Source organism: Bremia lactucae, linkage group LG7, assembly GCF_004359215.1.
Source record: "Bremia lactucae strain SF5 linkage group LG7, whole genome shotgun sequence".
Classification (NCBI taxonomy): Eukaryota; Oomycota; class Peronosporomycetes; order Peronosporales; family Peronosporaceae; genus Bremia; species Bremia lactucae.
The window spans coordinates 1,427,001-1,442,267 of record NC_090616.1 but is presented as its reverse complement, the minus strand read 5'-3'; the positions used below and the strand labels follow the sequence as shown (position 1 = coordinate 1,442,267).

The window sequence follows — 15,267 nt, the reverse complement described above, 5'->3', positions numbered from 1 at the left end:
GCCACACCAACACATGAGCTATCTGCATATTCACGAGATTTGAGAGCGCTACATTGAGCACACGGGCATATTTGTCAAGACGATATTTCTCATCGCAGCCTCCGTTGGGGCCGACTCGGTCCAGCTTATTCCGAGTGTAGCTTACCATTCTTTAGATGGCTTTCTTTTGGCGTTGATAGAGAGCACTCGCAACAAGATATAAAAGTATTCCTAATTAATCAACCACTTCCAAGTATTTCTTCTCCTACTCACGTGTCTTCATTTCATTTCATCCTTCGTGGGGGTTTCTGCTTCGATGCACTTCGCCTCTTTTTGCTTCGCTTCACCTCGCTCATTTCAACAGATTTGTAAGCCCAAGTATTGTGCCTCCTGCCAAGGAGACGTCAAGTGAGGTTCCATTGAGAAAAAAGTAACGGTGAATTATGCCACCTAAAACCGCTACATGCATGGTGTGTACGTGACCAAGTTAACGTGGCATGTCGTTAATCTCGAGACGACGCCAGCTTCGCAAATGTGCGGGCCCGAAAAGTCCACATCCAGGCAACATCGGCGCTAAGACGGAGAAAGAGGACGTAGCTTCTTATTGCTCTCAGTCTTCTGAAGAGCTTCTAAAATATCGTACTAAATGTGGAGATAAGTCATGCCGAGCTGCAATCGCAACTTGTATTAAGGTGCTAACGAAAGAGCATATCAAGCTGCAGGGCGAGACAGTGGTGGAGGGGAAGTCTGAGAATTCAGCAAAAGCTTTCAACACCCGACCGTGCATCTGTCACTGCGCGTACTGGTGAGATTGGATCACGCGATTGACAATTGCTGGACCAAACAAAAAGACGATAATCGAGAATCAACACGCAAGGGCAACGGCTTAGGACGCGGGGACAATAACATCAAATGGAGAAACAGCGATAATGCGTACGACTACGATCAGGTGGCTTTTGCTGTGTCGTTTGGGGGTGTAGAATGACGACAGGTAAGAACATGTCCGGGATGCTGGCGGCCGACAGCGGCGCAACGCACCACATATGTAACGACAAGGCGAATTCGCCAATCAATTGATCATGATGAAGGTGGCATGTCAGTAGCCGACGGCAACAAGACGTGTATTAAGGGTTTTGTCACCTTTTTGGAACGATACTTCTAGATGGAAATATTAGCCATTTTAAAATTAAGAACGCTTTGCACGTGCCAGGCAGAACCAAAAGCTTGCATTCGGTGTAACGAGCTTAGAGCGATATCACCTGGCTTATAGGAAGCGTACAACAATATATATAACATTTAGCTAAAAAAAAATAAGCATCAATAGAATTCGTGACCTCATGAGAGTCATTCATCTACTTGTTTGGCTAGTATGGGTATGACTCCCCATTAATAGCACAGAAGCATGCAACATGCTACACCCGCCAATTTTGGTATAACACCTTATTTAAGTAATGTGGATAAGTAAACTGAGTATCATGTAACGGGACGGGCTCATTACACCACCCCTCTCTCAAGACAGCACTCACGCACTGTGGGTGCAGCTTTGTCGGCTGGCTGCGCGTAGCGCAGAATGGCATAATCTGGCCACATTGGTCATTATTTAACAACAAAGGGTTGTTCTCGTGCGTACGAAATTTACTCATAAGCTCATACGATAAATGGCCAACAACTATCGCACCCAAGCTTGGTGGCCGCTGACGAACGTGGCTGCGTCTTTGTCTTTTTCATAAACAATGAGACGCTACTTATTAGTGCAGCATTTGGGGGGCTATCATTAGCTGATGATTTACCTCCAATCAGAAGTCATAATTGCTTGTAAACTTTGAGGATGAGACTGTTCGCTGTATCGACGTGCAGTCACCGACGCTTATCAGTACTCTACGAGGTAATCGAATGCCAGCCCGGCGTGTATCCTTCAAAAGTCGGGACAGTTAGCGCTTGCGGCTTCGCAAAACGCAGTCATAGTGTGGGACACGGAGGACTGCGAGGTATCGAGTAATTATGCAGGATCTGGTGTGAAGGAGACTGCATTTGTTGCTAGCGAAGACCTCGTTGCTCAATTCCAAGACAGTAAAACACGACGTGGCAGCTCGAGATGCTTGCGTCGCAGGGTCTGCACCATTCGGATCCGATATTTTTAAATAAGTTATTAAGAATTTCATGATAAGGAACGCCTAACCACCCCAGCAATAAACAGTGCTATTTTCAGCCAATCAAAATACCTTAAACTTAGATGGGGTGAGTTTAGCAAAAACCTGTAGGATTAATTTGCTTAAGGTGAAGAGAAATGGTGCTTATCTTCTTCGCATTTTATTCAAATGCTAGCCTTACAGATCTAGGCTACCGGTAATTTGATGGTCATACCAGTATATCATTTATACCGAGGGGCTGCTAATCTGAATTACTGAACTGCGAGTCATTCAGAAGCTAACAATTACCATCAAGGCTATTAAATCCCTCTTTATCGGCGTTTGAGCCAGTACCGTTGCGGCGATCAATTTATTGAAAGCATACACAATTTGCCACCCCCCTGTTGCTTTACGCACACAGAAGGTCGGAGAGCTATGATAGAAAGTTGACTCCCTCATATGGCTCGCTGCTAAGCGATCGGTAATGAAATTGTTGATCGCTATGACTTTTTCACGAGGCAATGGCCATTGCTTTATGCACAGTATTCGAACCTGGAATAAGGCCGATTTCGTGTTGAATGCTTAACCTTCGGCAACTCGCACGGTACGGACTCAGGGGAGACATCCTTTAATTTCGATCAAATTTTTCAAGAAAGGATTTGTCTTCAAAGTCTCCCAGGATTGGGACGTAAAACGTTCAATTCGAGTCTTCTTATCGAGGACACTTTCGTCCATCGACGAGCTGCTGAGAACCCGTTGGTCTCAGGAAATACCATTGCCGACCGAATACGGCCACGTAGTTGTCATCTATAAAAAGTATGCAGATCTGCTTGACTTTGTCGCAACGCCGATCACGCAAGAACCGTTTATGCTCAAGCGTTGGCAATTAAGTTGTCTCCAAAGTCAACTTCGGAGACGCTATCAGATCAATTGTATAAGCGCCTACACTTGATAATTGTTTAGGATATTTAATGTCTTAGTTTCCTCTTAAAAACTTATTTCCAGAGGTACCTGGGAACCTTACGATGCAACCCAGCACATGTATCTCAGGGACCCCTATGACGCACTTTTGCAAGCTGACGTACAATTGGGCGTTGTACAGAGTCTACAACACAGCGTCTAAATGACGCTTGTGCGACTCTATTGCCCTCAGCCCGTCCTCGTCCCTTCTATGCACGTATACATCGTAAGAAAATGGGGCGTGTGGGCTCGGTGCTGACGCATCACGTGAGCCACCACTCGGTTGAATGTCGCTGGTGCATTTTTCAAACCTTGGGGCATACCAAGCCACTCCCAAAGCATACCGCTTGTGGTGCTTACTGCCGTTTTAGCTACATCGGACTCTCATGAGTACCTGATCGTAGCCATCCTTCAAATCCAACGCGGAAAAGATAGTTGACTTTCCCATGGAGTTCAACAAGACATCTTTCCGCGGGATTGGCGTTTGCGCCGGTATGGTCGCCGTGTTCAGCTTATTGTAAGCATGAACCACGCGCCATCCACCTGTGGCTTTACGCACACAAAAGGTCGGGCTGCAGTGAGGCGATTTGCTCTCACGCACATGTCCCGCCTTGGCTCGCTTGTCGAAGAACTCATCGATATAATCGACTTGTTCTTTCGGCAACGGCCATTGCCTGGTCACACAACACTTGGTGCCAGGTTCGAGGTCGTCTCGTGCCCGATGCCCCTATCGGCTGGTAGGCGGCTCGGCACTTCTTCTGGAAACACATCGCGATATTTCTACAGAACCTCAAAGAACGGACGCTCTCTCAAGGCATCCCAGCCTTGAGCAGCGAACCGCTTCTTTTTGTCCGTTTCTAGGGCGCTCTCGTCCATTGTGAACGACGAGCAAAAGTCCACGCGTACGAAACCATCCGGCTGTCGTCCTCGATGAGCTGCGCGACAACGCATTGCTCCACGGCTGAAAGCCAGTGAACAATCGTGTGCGCTGCAGTTCCATCGAACTTGGGCGGGTCCATCCGGATGGGCCTCGGCTGATGCGGCCGGGCAGAGAGCATATCAACAGTCCTGTTGAGAGCCTCGCTTCGAGCCTGCTCGTGCCTCAGCTCATCCTGCGTCTGAGTGACGGACTCCGCCGCAGCATGGCCCTGTGCCTCGGACGCGGCCCTCCGCTGTCCGAGCACGAATGCCTCAAACTGCTCCAATTGAGCAATATGTTGCTCAGGAGGACTACCCAGGAGCCTGGCCAGGGCTTGTTCACCAAGTCCCTGCGCCATAAGCCCTGCCGCCTCCCGATGATGTTCGGAGAGGTGGGCAAAATGAGCCCAATCAGTATCGAGGCTCATCCTCACGTACACACGCAGAGATGCGGGTCGTGGGAAGGATTTTAAGTGCTACCAAGTGTAGGCTGCCCGTTCAGACGCAAGCGAAGGAAGCTGCTGTCTACAGTTAATCGTAAGTTCTCTTAGGAGTCGAATTTGTCAACCCGAATACGACACGCAAGACACGGTCTTAATTTGGTAAGCCTAATTTTATTGAGACTTTCCAATGACGCATCCCTTGTGCAAATTGGAAAGAAAAATCAAAGGACATTTTCTACATTTCGTCACGTGGCACTCGAGTTTTACACACCCTCTGGCTACAATAGCGGAATTACCCATTCGCCAAAAAAAATGAAACGAATACCACAGTGTCAAAGACTAAAATGAATAAATTTGTCCAAATGCTACGAGAAAAAACGAACACTGTAACCGATTTAAAAAGACTAAAGCATTTTTTCCAATCCTTCTCGTACTTAAAACGATCAGTTATGCAAGCTTTGCGCCTTGCTTTCTGGCGGAAGCCCCTGCACCTGGAGACACTTTCTCACTCGGTCCAGGAGCCAAAAGATGCCCCGGAATTGGAACGCACGCTTGGCCTTTTCGATCTCCTCATGATTGGAATCGGCGGCACCGTTGGCTCGGGCGTCTTTGCCACGTCGGGTCTCATCGCCAGCAGCTACGCAGGCCCAGCTGCCACGTTGTCGTGGTTGTTAGCTGGCGCTGGCTGTCTCTTGAGTGGATTAAGCTTCATGGAACTTTCGTGTCTCATTCCTAGCGCAGGTAGCTCGTATGCCTACGCCTACCATGCTCTTGGGGAGCTTCCAGCCTTAATCGCCGGGTTTTTATTAACACTCGAGTACGGCGTCTCAAGTGCCGGGGCTGCGCGTAGCTGGAGCGAAAAGCTGACGCACTGGATGGAGACGCAATTAGGCGTGCAAGGACCGGATTGGATGAAACCCCAGGATTCGGTTCTTGACGTGTATGCGGGCCTTTTAACGGCCAGTAGTACGGCGGTCGTTCTTTGTGGCATGCAGGCAGGAAAAGTCGTGATTAATGTCGTGACAATGACCAAAATTGCCGTTGTTGTGTTTATTATTGTAATGGGATTGGCTAATTTTAGGTTCGATCGCATTTTGCCTTTTGTGCCAGAATCACGTGTCGTTGACGTGCATGGCAAAGAGCAAGTTGCGTTTGGGTGGTCAGGGGTATTGCTTGGAGCCAGTGCGAGTTTTTTTGGGTACATTGGGTACGATGAGGTTTGTTGCCTTGCCGGGGAAGCCAAACATCCGACGCGCAATATTCCACGCGCAGTGGTTGGTACGATCCTTGGAGCCGCGACGTTGAGCATTCTTGCGACCTTGGCGCTCGTGGGCATGCAAGAGTACACGGACATAAATGACAAGGAGTCGTATGGAAATGCATTTACGAGTATCGGACTCGACTGGGCGGCAACTTTTGTCGTCACGGGTGAAGTGCTGACCATGCCCATCACGGCTTTTATTTCCTTTCTTGCGCAACCTCGTGTACAGTACGCAATGGCAAAAGATGGGTTACTACCGGCAACTTTTGCTCAATTGGACGTTAACGGAACTCTCTTCCGTGGCACGTTGCTAAGTGGTATTGGCGTCACTCTATTGGCCATGTTTGTTCCATTTCATGTGCTATGGAATATTATTTCCCTTGGCATTCTCGTTGCCTTTAATATTACCAATAGCTCGTTGCTTTTGGTGCGCCTCTCAACAGCATGTCTCTACACAACGAACGACAAACCACTAGTTCAATCTCATGGTGCCATGGTGGTAGCGTACTTAGTGTCGTCCTTTATGGCGGCGTATCATTGGCAGAAAGGTGTGATTGCAACTGTGCCAGTAAACGCCATGACCGAATGGCCAATTTTTGATGGCTATATGCGAGCGTTTGGACCGTTTGTTGCGGCTTTTTTCACAGTGGTTGCCATTGCTCTTGTATTTGCATTACGTGACGCTGAAATAAAGGCAACTGTTGCTCTGGCTGCAGAAACGGCAGCACAAAGTCAACGTTGTGAAACTGTACTAAACTCGAAGACACAATTGATTTTAAACGACGCAAATCGGCAAATTTGCTCTTTGGATCGAGAAGATAATGACACTGACTCAGATAATGAGAATGATGGTCAAGGAGAACAACTTCATGTCCAAGAGAAAAAGAGTTCGAGCAAAAACGACACGAGCAAGTCTTTGGACGACATCGATGACATTAAACTCGACGAATCTACGTTTCGAGCACCTCTTGTGCCGTTTACCCCATGTGTCGCCATTTTCTTCAACTGGTTTTTGTTTGCCCAAATGGATGGCATGAGCATTTTACTCATCTTACTGTGGTTGCTCCTCGCTGTAGTCGTCTACTTTTCTTATAGCCGCTTTCACAGTCTTGCGTTCCAACAGACCCAGTATCACCAGCTCGAGCAACAATGACATTTTTAAATTAAGTGCAATCGAACATTAAATTTATAAAAGCAACAATAGTTATTGCTTTTGTTAAACACAATATGCCGAAACTTCGTGGAAAGAACACAAGCAGTGCAGTTCTACTGAACCTCGTCCCTGCTTCCATCGACTAATACTTATGGAAACGACCACTTAATTAACAGCTCCAAGTCACGACGAGGAAAATGAGTTTGGAACAACTTAAAGCAGCACAGACTCTTGCACTTACGACCAAGGCTCAAGCAGAGGCAGCTGAAATTGAAGCGCAAGCAGTTCGCGCCCATGCCGAGGCAGCTCGGTGTTTAGTTGAGTCAGTGCAAGCTCAGGCAGAGAATGCATCGATCCGAGCCTTGACAGCTGAAAGTTTTGCTGAGGGGTTAAGATACCAAGCAAGAGCCGCACAGACGCTTGCAGAGAATTTGGCGAATTTGTTTTGAGTGGACTATTTTGCCAGTGGGCAACATTATCGAAAAATTTACGGTCAGATTGTTAGCCGCAGAAGTTTTAAACATCTTGACAGTTCGTTTGCAAGAATAAGTGTTGCAATAAATGATAATGACCTATTCGTCCAAGAGCATAAGAAAAGCAACACTGGCCCAAGTATTTGTAATTGATGCATTTTTTAAAAGTCAATGACGAATGCATGTGGAAGATTAAACGGCAAATAGATTAAGCTCTGCCTATCAATGTTAAAATGCTCGAATGTTTGCAACCATTTTGGAATAAATCCACCGAAAAGTGAATCTTAATACTATGCCACTTTGGGGCACTGATGATAGCAATAACAAGCAGCCCCGTGGAAGGATGAGACTAAATTATTGGGCTTAGCATTAAGTCCCCTCCATTCCTCAACATGAATTACATATAATTAAAGATGGTCTTATTAAATTAAGCAATAGCGAGTTATTCTCTGCATATCGCAGAACGTGTAAATCTTCCACATAGCCATAGATTTTTTTATTCGACTTTTTAATTATTTCTATATCGGAAACAATGAACTGCTTAGACCCTTTTTATATTTTGTCCAACAAATGGTCTTCTCTTTTATGCCGAATTATGGCCCCCAACATAGCGCAAATTATGGAAAAGAAGACCTTGCTTAAAGGGAACCGGTATATCGACACCCCGCCCCTTTTTGTATAGCCACCCCTCTAAAAAACAAAAAAAATATTATAATAGTACAGGTATTACCACCACACTCCGCCAACAATAATATTCGGTCTTCATCCCCCATCATGCCGCTTGCTCCACCCAGAACACAATTATGATACCCAGGAGGAAGCGGGGGAGGCAATCAAAACGTTTGCGTGGCAAAAAGGTTATTCAACAAAGAAACTACGCACGAAGGCCGACAAATACCGAAAAACTAGGAAGGTGTCGCTTGCTTGCGCTCATGGTGGTGGGTACAAAACACAAAGATACGCCAAACGTCAACAAGGCTTCTTATGTGCTCATGGGCACAGTCACTATTCAGCGCCAACTGAATCAAAATGCTGAGCAAGAATGGAGAGTAAGTGTGGTCGTTGCAGCACACAACCATGAGGCGACCGATAATCTTGCAGCATTTCCGGAAACCAGGGCATTAAACCAGTTGCAAAAGCAGCAGATTTTGGACTTTTCAAAAGGTGGACCACCTCCACGATTAATTTTGAGCACTATGATGCGATTAGATCCTGCTTTTCTAGCCACTGGACAATATATATACAATCTTAAAAGAAAACGTGAACGAGAAAAATTTCTCCTTGGGCGCAGCCCTATTGAAGCGCTACTAGACACACTGGAGGAAAATACAATTCGACATGTATTTGATCAAGAGCAATCGTCGAATAAACTCACACGCTTTTTAATTGCACCAAAGTCTTGTATCTCAACAGATAAGGACTTTTTTCAGCAGGCGTTCTTATACTGGATTTGACGTAAAAATTTATTGGTGAGTAAATTATTTTAAATATATTTTATTTGTACTAAGAGCGGACAAATCTCCAGGTTTCACAATGCCACTGCTCCATGTCATGGGTGTGGCATGCATAAACCAGTCATATTCCCATTGTTATATATTCTTGTGACACGAATCAGAGGACGATAATATCTGGGCACTTCAACAAATGAGACACGTTTTCAAGACAGAATCGCTGGGCCTATTGTCATTGTCACTGACAGAGAATTGGCACTCATGGCGGCAATCTCACTGATTCTACCTCAAGCCAAGAATGTTTTTTGCATATGGCATATTAATAAGAACGTGCTGACAAATACTAAAAAAGCATTTCTCAACGAATGAAGACTGGATTTCTTTTTTACACAAGGTGGTGCGAGCTGTATCACTCTGCCACTGTAACGGATTTCGAAGATAATTGGATGCTCCTCAAGGAGACTAATAATGGACTGGCTATGTATGTTTGCTATCTACAGGATTGTGCACAAAGAAAATTTCATTCTTGTATGGGCATAAAATTTAAATCATTTTTGGGAATGTAGCTACATATTGCGTTGAAGGTGGACATGCAACTCTAAAATGGACCGCAGTCTGAACGGGCGACTTGGCAACAGTTTTTGAGAAATTAATACTAGCAGCACAACAGCAGCGTCAACGTATCAGTCAAAAAGTTGCATAGTCGTTTCCACATTGTCATCCGCCTCGTTGACAAATGTGAATAGAAAGATTTTCGCATCATGCATTGAACGAAGTAAGCATAGCAACCTTTGGCATTCAGTTCCGTACAGCACAAGCAAATATATATGAACTGACCAAATTTTGCTTCCTGTAGGTTTTTAAGTAGTCTCAAAAGGCTTTATCAATGGTCACTACACCAAAAATAAATAAAACCTATAATTAATTCAAATAAACGTTCAAAGTACAACGATAGTAAACTGAAATTTTTACATACACCAGAGGATTGCCGTGGTTCCATACTATCTGAAAGCTGCAAAAGATGGAAGTAACATTACAGAAAATCACTTTCCCCAGCACTGGTGGCTTAACAAGCCTGTCCCAGTCCCACCCTGCACCTGAGATACCTCTGCACGATAAATAAGTTTTTCGGACATACATGCCAAGTTGCAAGAGCTTCATTCAGGCTTGCCTCCGCACAGACAACGTCTCCTGGAGCAAGATCTTAATAATTTCGTATCTGTTTCAAGCACATCGATAAATGATCCGAATTCAGTGGCTACTCGTGGACGACCGACCAAAAGGATCAAAGAGTATTAAACGCGATCCATCAGCATTTGAGAACATTGAAAGAACGAGGAAAGGGCCACAAAAAAGGAAGATGCGGGACCTGCAATCAAAAAGGTCACAACAAGCGCAAGTGTCGTCAAACAAAAAAAATATGCTAACTTTTTCACGCTGGCTAATGCCATCGTTGCGGTAAATCTCCTCGACCAGGTTACAGAATTTGGTCTCATGAGAATTGTGTTATTTTTATGTAGTACCTCGAGATAATTTTCGCTTAACAAGCAGCTTCTCGCGAATACAGCAGGCCACAAAATAGCAATATACATACTATTATTCATTAATTCCATCTCGATCGAAAAAAAATCGTCCACGTCCTAAATTGGCAAATTCTGCGGTACGTGTCCGTAAGCTTGGCGTGAAATGTTGTCATCCTTTTGATTACATCATTCCCTAAAAGTTGCCTCGGTTTCTCGACCCTAACAATAGTATTTGCCAATATCTTAGTTGTGGCAATCGCATGCGTGTGCGTTTGTCGCACTCGCATCGCTTTTGTAGAGGCCACACGAGACTCATGCCAGTATGTAGTCATGCTCCGCCTTAAAGAAACTTCGCTCCTAAGTTTAACAAACATCGCCCGAGGCAACATGGCCTCGTCACGAAGAAATATAAGACCCGACATAAACTCAGATAAAATAAGTTTGCCAAAGTCTTGATAATCACGCTTGCGACGTTGCTGGAGGGGCAGAATAGCAGCACTGTCGCAGCCGCGTATATCCCTTGGCAGTCATGGTCACGACCGAGCCGCGTCAAAGGAGCAGCATCTCCAAACCGCTCCAAAGTAAGCCAAGAAACTATTGCCAGTGCCGCGCCTTGAAAGAAAGAAAAGCTTTGGAACAGGCGATGGGCCATAAAAATCTGCTTGCAGTAAATCGAATTTCCACGCCGCCATGTCTGACGAAATGACAGAAAAAATGGCCATGGATTGGCAGTATCCACGGGCTTTGGAAATTTATCATTTTTTTTGATATTTTTGCCTCGCCACGCGAGCTCTTGGGGCAAATGCATGTGCAATACTATGGGGCGTTTCGACAGCGCTTTATGTTGTGCGGCATCAGCTACGATGGAGGCGATTTATTTTTACGGGGCATTTGAGCGCTAACGACGTGCAAAGCACACGTTATGGCGCAAGACGCGCTCCTGGATGAGAAAATGTTCTGGCGCACGTCCTGCGCGCTACGTTGTAATGTTTTCCAAGTTTAGTAAGTATGCAAGCCGGCTGCTCTTTTGCTGTTGAAAGGATTGCGTTTGAAGATATATTTACGTCATTTTTCTTTAGCGAGTTCGAGCTTACGTTCCAGGATGCCGACACGGCATTTGCCAATAATTTAGCCACTATTCGACACAAGCCCCATACTCAATCGTCGGCTTGCTTTTACCAACCCGCTGACAAATAACTTAAAGCGTATCGGGAGTTGCACGTGGTTCCGGTCGACGAGCTTCAAGTTGCCGAAGCAACTTCAAGGACAATGGTGCATGAAACGTCCTTTTTGCCACTGCTTCGTTGGTTTCAATATGTGACGCCTTCCGTACGATTTGAACTTTCCCCGAAAAGTTGCACCAAGCAACATCAAATGGCGATAAATGGATTCCGACGTTATGTGCCTTTCTGGTCGTCTTGACGACGTTTCAGGCTTCGATTTAAGACATTACGGCAGTCGACATGATCCTTGGATACGGCCAAGAAATTGAGTTGATGCTCTTGACGAAGATACGAATGACGAGTATATGGATGCCGTCGAGACACCCGCGAAGTTTGAAATTTAAAACGTTCCTAGGGGTCAAATTTAACGGGATAATAGACCCAACACTTTCACATTCGAAAATATTGCCAAGTCTTTGTAGTAAGGCAACATTTTACATTCATTCTCGCGCCGCGTCAAGTCGGAACATGCTCATGCACAGTCGATGCTCTTCTTCCACGACAGTTTGTTATGTCGCGAGTGTCTGTTTTTCATTGGGGAAGCCTCAACAGGCCAAACGAAGGAAATTCGGAAGCGGTCACAGCTGCTTCGAGTGTAGAAGTTGTGGAACGCGACGTCCCTTTTTCCGACCAACACTCTTTGAAGACTGAAGTGAGAACGGTTCCGTCTGATCAGTAATTGGACACGGGTGAGCCAGGTAGGCCTGTGGGGATACCAGGGTTTACCACAGCCATTGCACGCACTGTTTTTTTTGCCAGCATCGCAAACTTCTTTTACAGCGCCTGCCATTTCTTTTACATCAAAGCACCACGCATTGTCCAAATCCAGGAGGTAGCTACCAAGGTGTCAAGCTTTATCGAGCGCTAGCACCCGTGTCCCCTACAAAATTGCAGATGTGAAATTTTGCGCGTGCAACTGCGTCCGGCTAACCAGTTTTCACGCTTCTGGCTAATCCGATATCTAATTATTTGGGGGTGTAAGCCGAGTGTGTGTGTGGCTATACCGACAGGCGTGTGTGGCTGGCTATACCGGCTCCCTACTTAAATAGCACTATTCAAATTAGGTCTCCTTATCTCCTCTAAGCATCAATTTCGGTACATATCCTTATCCTTTTTAAGGAGATTGGATTATAGCCGAGCCATATTAGCGTAATTATCGCTGTACTTGTGCAAGTAGTTCGCTAGGCCCATCCACTTACGCACTTTCTTTTCGTTTTTAAAAAGTGGCCAATCAAGTATGGCGCTTGCCTTAGCATGATCTACTCAAAGTCCCCGCTTCCCAACTTCTCGATGCGAAGGTATATTCGAAGAGATCATGACCGAACACTATCTGCACATGATTGCTGTGTATGACGCGTGCGGCAAAGGCGCAGGACCTTAAGTGCTTGACAATATCGTGCACTACAAATTAGCTGTCTAAGAACGGTGCTAATGGCTAAGTATAACGACGAGAGACAAGACCATCTGCGGCAAGCCTTGAGCTTGCGCAGTTTGCACAATCTGTCGAGCTCGAGAAAAAGCTCAGCAAATTGCCATGCCCCTACAAGTTCACGACAAGGGACAAGATTTTATGGCGAGAGATCATAGCAGCCGTCACTGAAGAAACACAGCGTAAATAGGCATGCCCGTGCTACAATTGTGGAAAAGGAGTATTTGAAGATGCCGGATGCAGGTCACGAGGCAAGTTTACAAAGGTTGCCAAGAGCGAATGCGAGATGGTTCTTGTTGTTAGCGACAAGAGACAAGACAAGAATGATGATTGGATACTCAACAGCGGTGTCAGTAGACACCTTGTAAGGACGAGCTACTATTGCTCAACGCGAAAGATTGCAGCGATGAAGAGTCGCTTGCCGACAACGAGAAAGTTTGGTTGTTTAAGGCTGGCAGGTTTAGGCTTTTTGTGGTCGCCAATGGACAAGAGCAAACGGTTTAGCTGACAAATGTCTCCTGTACACCGAGCCTAGCGCGCAACATGATCAGCATAGTTAACAGACGAAAAGGGCTATAGCTTCAAGTACATAGAGGGGATGGAAGCAGTAGCCCAATGCAGTGAGGAGTAAGTGGTGTTGTGCCGTTCAGGAGGAGGCAACCACTCAAGATCGTGAAGAGATCGCCAGCGGATAGGGCATATACGATTGAAAACATTTCTAAAATCCGAAACTCTGGTATCGAGCTGACGGATAACAAGCGAGTACGTGACATGTTCATAACCGCTTTGACGAGTCTACTTCTGCTCATTCACAACTGCAACCTCCTTTAGCCATCATAGCTGGCTAAAGGAGGTTGCAGTTGTGAATGAGCAGAAGTAGACTCGTCAAAGCGGTATATCTTATGTAGATGCCGACAACCATTTGCTGTCCACCGCGACTGCTCCGTGGCCTTCATCCTACTCCCTCCTTGTCGGCGACTTTAACCGCGCTCTTACGATCTGAAGCAGTGAGCGCAATTAGATTCTCCTCGCTGCGTCAAGTGCTGTGGAAACCACACCCGCGAGCATTTTCTTTGCTCGGCACATATTGTGGCGAAAAATACCTCTGCGAGAATATTTAAACAGATATTTGACTTTCACAAAAGTGTGCTTTGTCTTCGTTGAGACTGCATCCCCTTCAAATCGCGTTATCGTCGCCTGGTCGTCGATGTACATTGTCATCGGATGCGCAGGTGGCGTGTTGATCTCATTCAGTGTCTCAATCACACCAAACAGCTCTCTTACGGCTTCAGACACCGCCACACATACCGACTCCATCGTCGAAAGCGCAACATCTTTGTGCTTTTTCGCACACCTGCCATACCATTCAGCAGAATGATAATGCCTGTTAGCGACATTCGATTCGCAATGTCGGCTGCGTAGCCAGCGCCACCGATGCTAACTTGAATTGGTTCTGCGCTCGTCGCGACATCTGGCTTCATGCCGAGCTTGGCCGTACTACCTTAAGCAGCAGCGAGCGCGAAAAAGATCTTTTCTAACGTCATGGCCATGACAGCAGCGAATGTGAGCGCCTAATTTACGCCGAAAACGTGTTTATTCACACAGGCGACGAATAAGAAACCTTTAAGTCTTTCCAGATCTAGCATCTTGAATCTGCTGAGAAAAACACTACTGTTACTTGGCCGAAGCGCCAAACTCCACACCTCGTTTTAGTTCAAGCGCAGTCAGATCCTCACGCATTGCGGCTTGTTATTCAACGTATTGATGTGCCCGGCTTGGTGGCTGCCTATAAAAGGAACACCAGCTGAGGCCTCTTCGCTCGTCTTTAATGGACGAGCAGAAGTAGCGTTGTGAGAAGAAACAGGGGGTACAGTACCGCCCATGATTACTTTCACACGCAGCGGGCGAAATTAATTCGTTGCGACCGCTGTTTCATCGCATCGGAATGCAGATGAATGCGGCGCAGGAATTCCGCCTCGTATTGGTCTGGTGTTCCATTCGAACGCAACACGACCGGGATCGGGGAAATACGCCCAAGCGATTTTCCCTGAGTCCTCCATGATTTTAAGGCGCCATAATAATTATGTGCGTTTAGAAGAGCGCGCTCAAGGAGCGAAGCTCTTGGCCCGTTTAAACGAGGCCATTTAGAGGGAGGGGGCGTCAATGATATGCCACCCGTCACATAGCCACGCTCAAAATGACTGGCTTGTGACACCAACTGAGCACGTTCACGTCTCGTCGGTGGAGCTTTAGGCCATGAGACAAGTTTGGATGGGCAATAATGCGCCATCATCCTTCCTCATGAGCTCGTTGTCCGCATCACTA

General features: G+C 46.2%; 2 protein-coding genes across 2 annotated transcripts; both read left to right on the top strand.

The window, feature by feature from the left end:
• Positions 1-4,878: 4,878 nt before the first annotated feature.
• Positions 4,879-6,843, top strand: CCR75_003828 (uncharacterized protein; the record flags this gene model as incomplete). The annotated part of the gene is made up of 1 exon (XM_067961921.1): positions 4,879-6,843. One exon carries the CDS (start codon positions 4,879-4,881, stop codon positions 6,841-6,843), a length of 1,965 nt encoding a protein of 654 aa, XP_067817505.1.
• Positions 6,844-7,040: 197 nt separating this feature from the next.
• Positions 7,041-7,292, top strand: CCR75_003827 (uncharacterized protein; the record flags this gene model as incomplete). The annotated part of the gene is made up of 1 exon (XM_067961920.1): positions 7,041-7,292. One exon carries the CDS (start codon positions 7,041-7,043, stop codon positions 7,290-7,292), a length of 252 nt encoding a protein of 83 aa, XP_067817526.1.
• Positions 7,293-15,267: the final 7,975 nt, after the last annotated feature.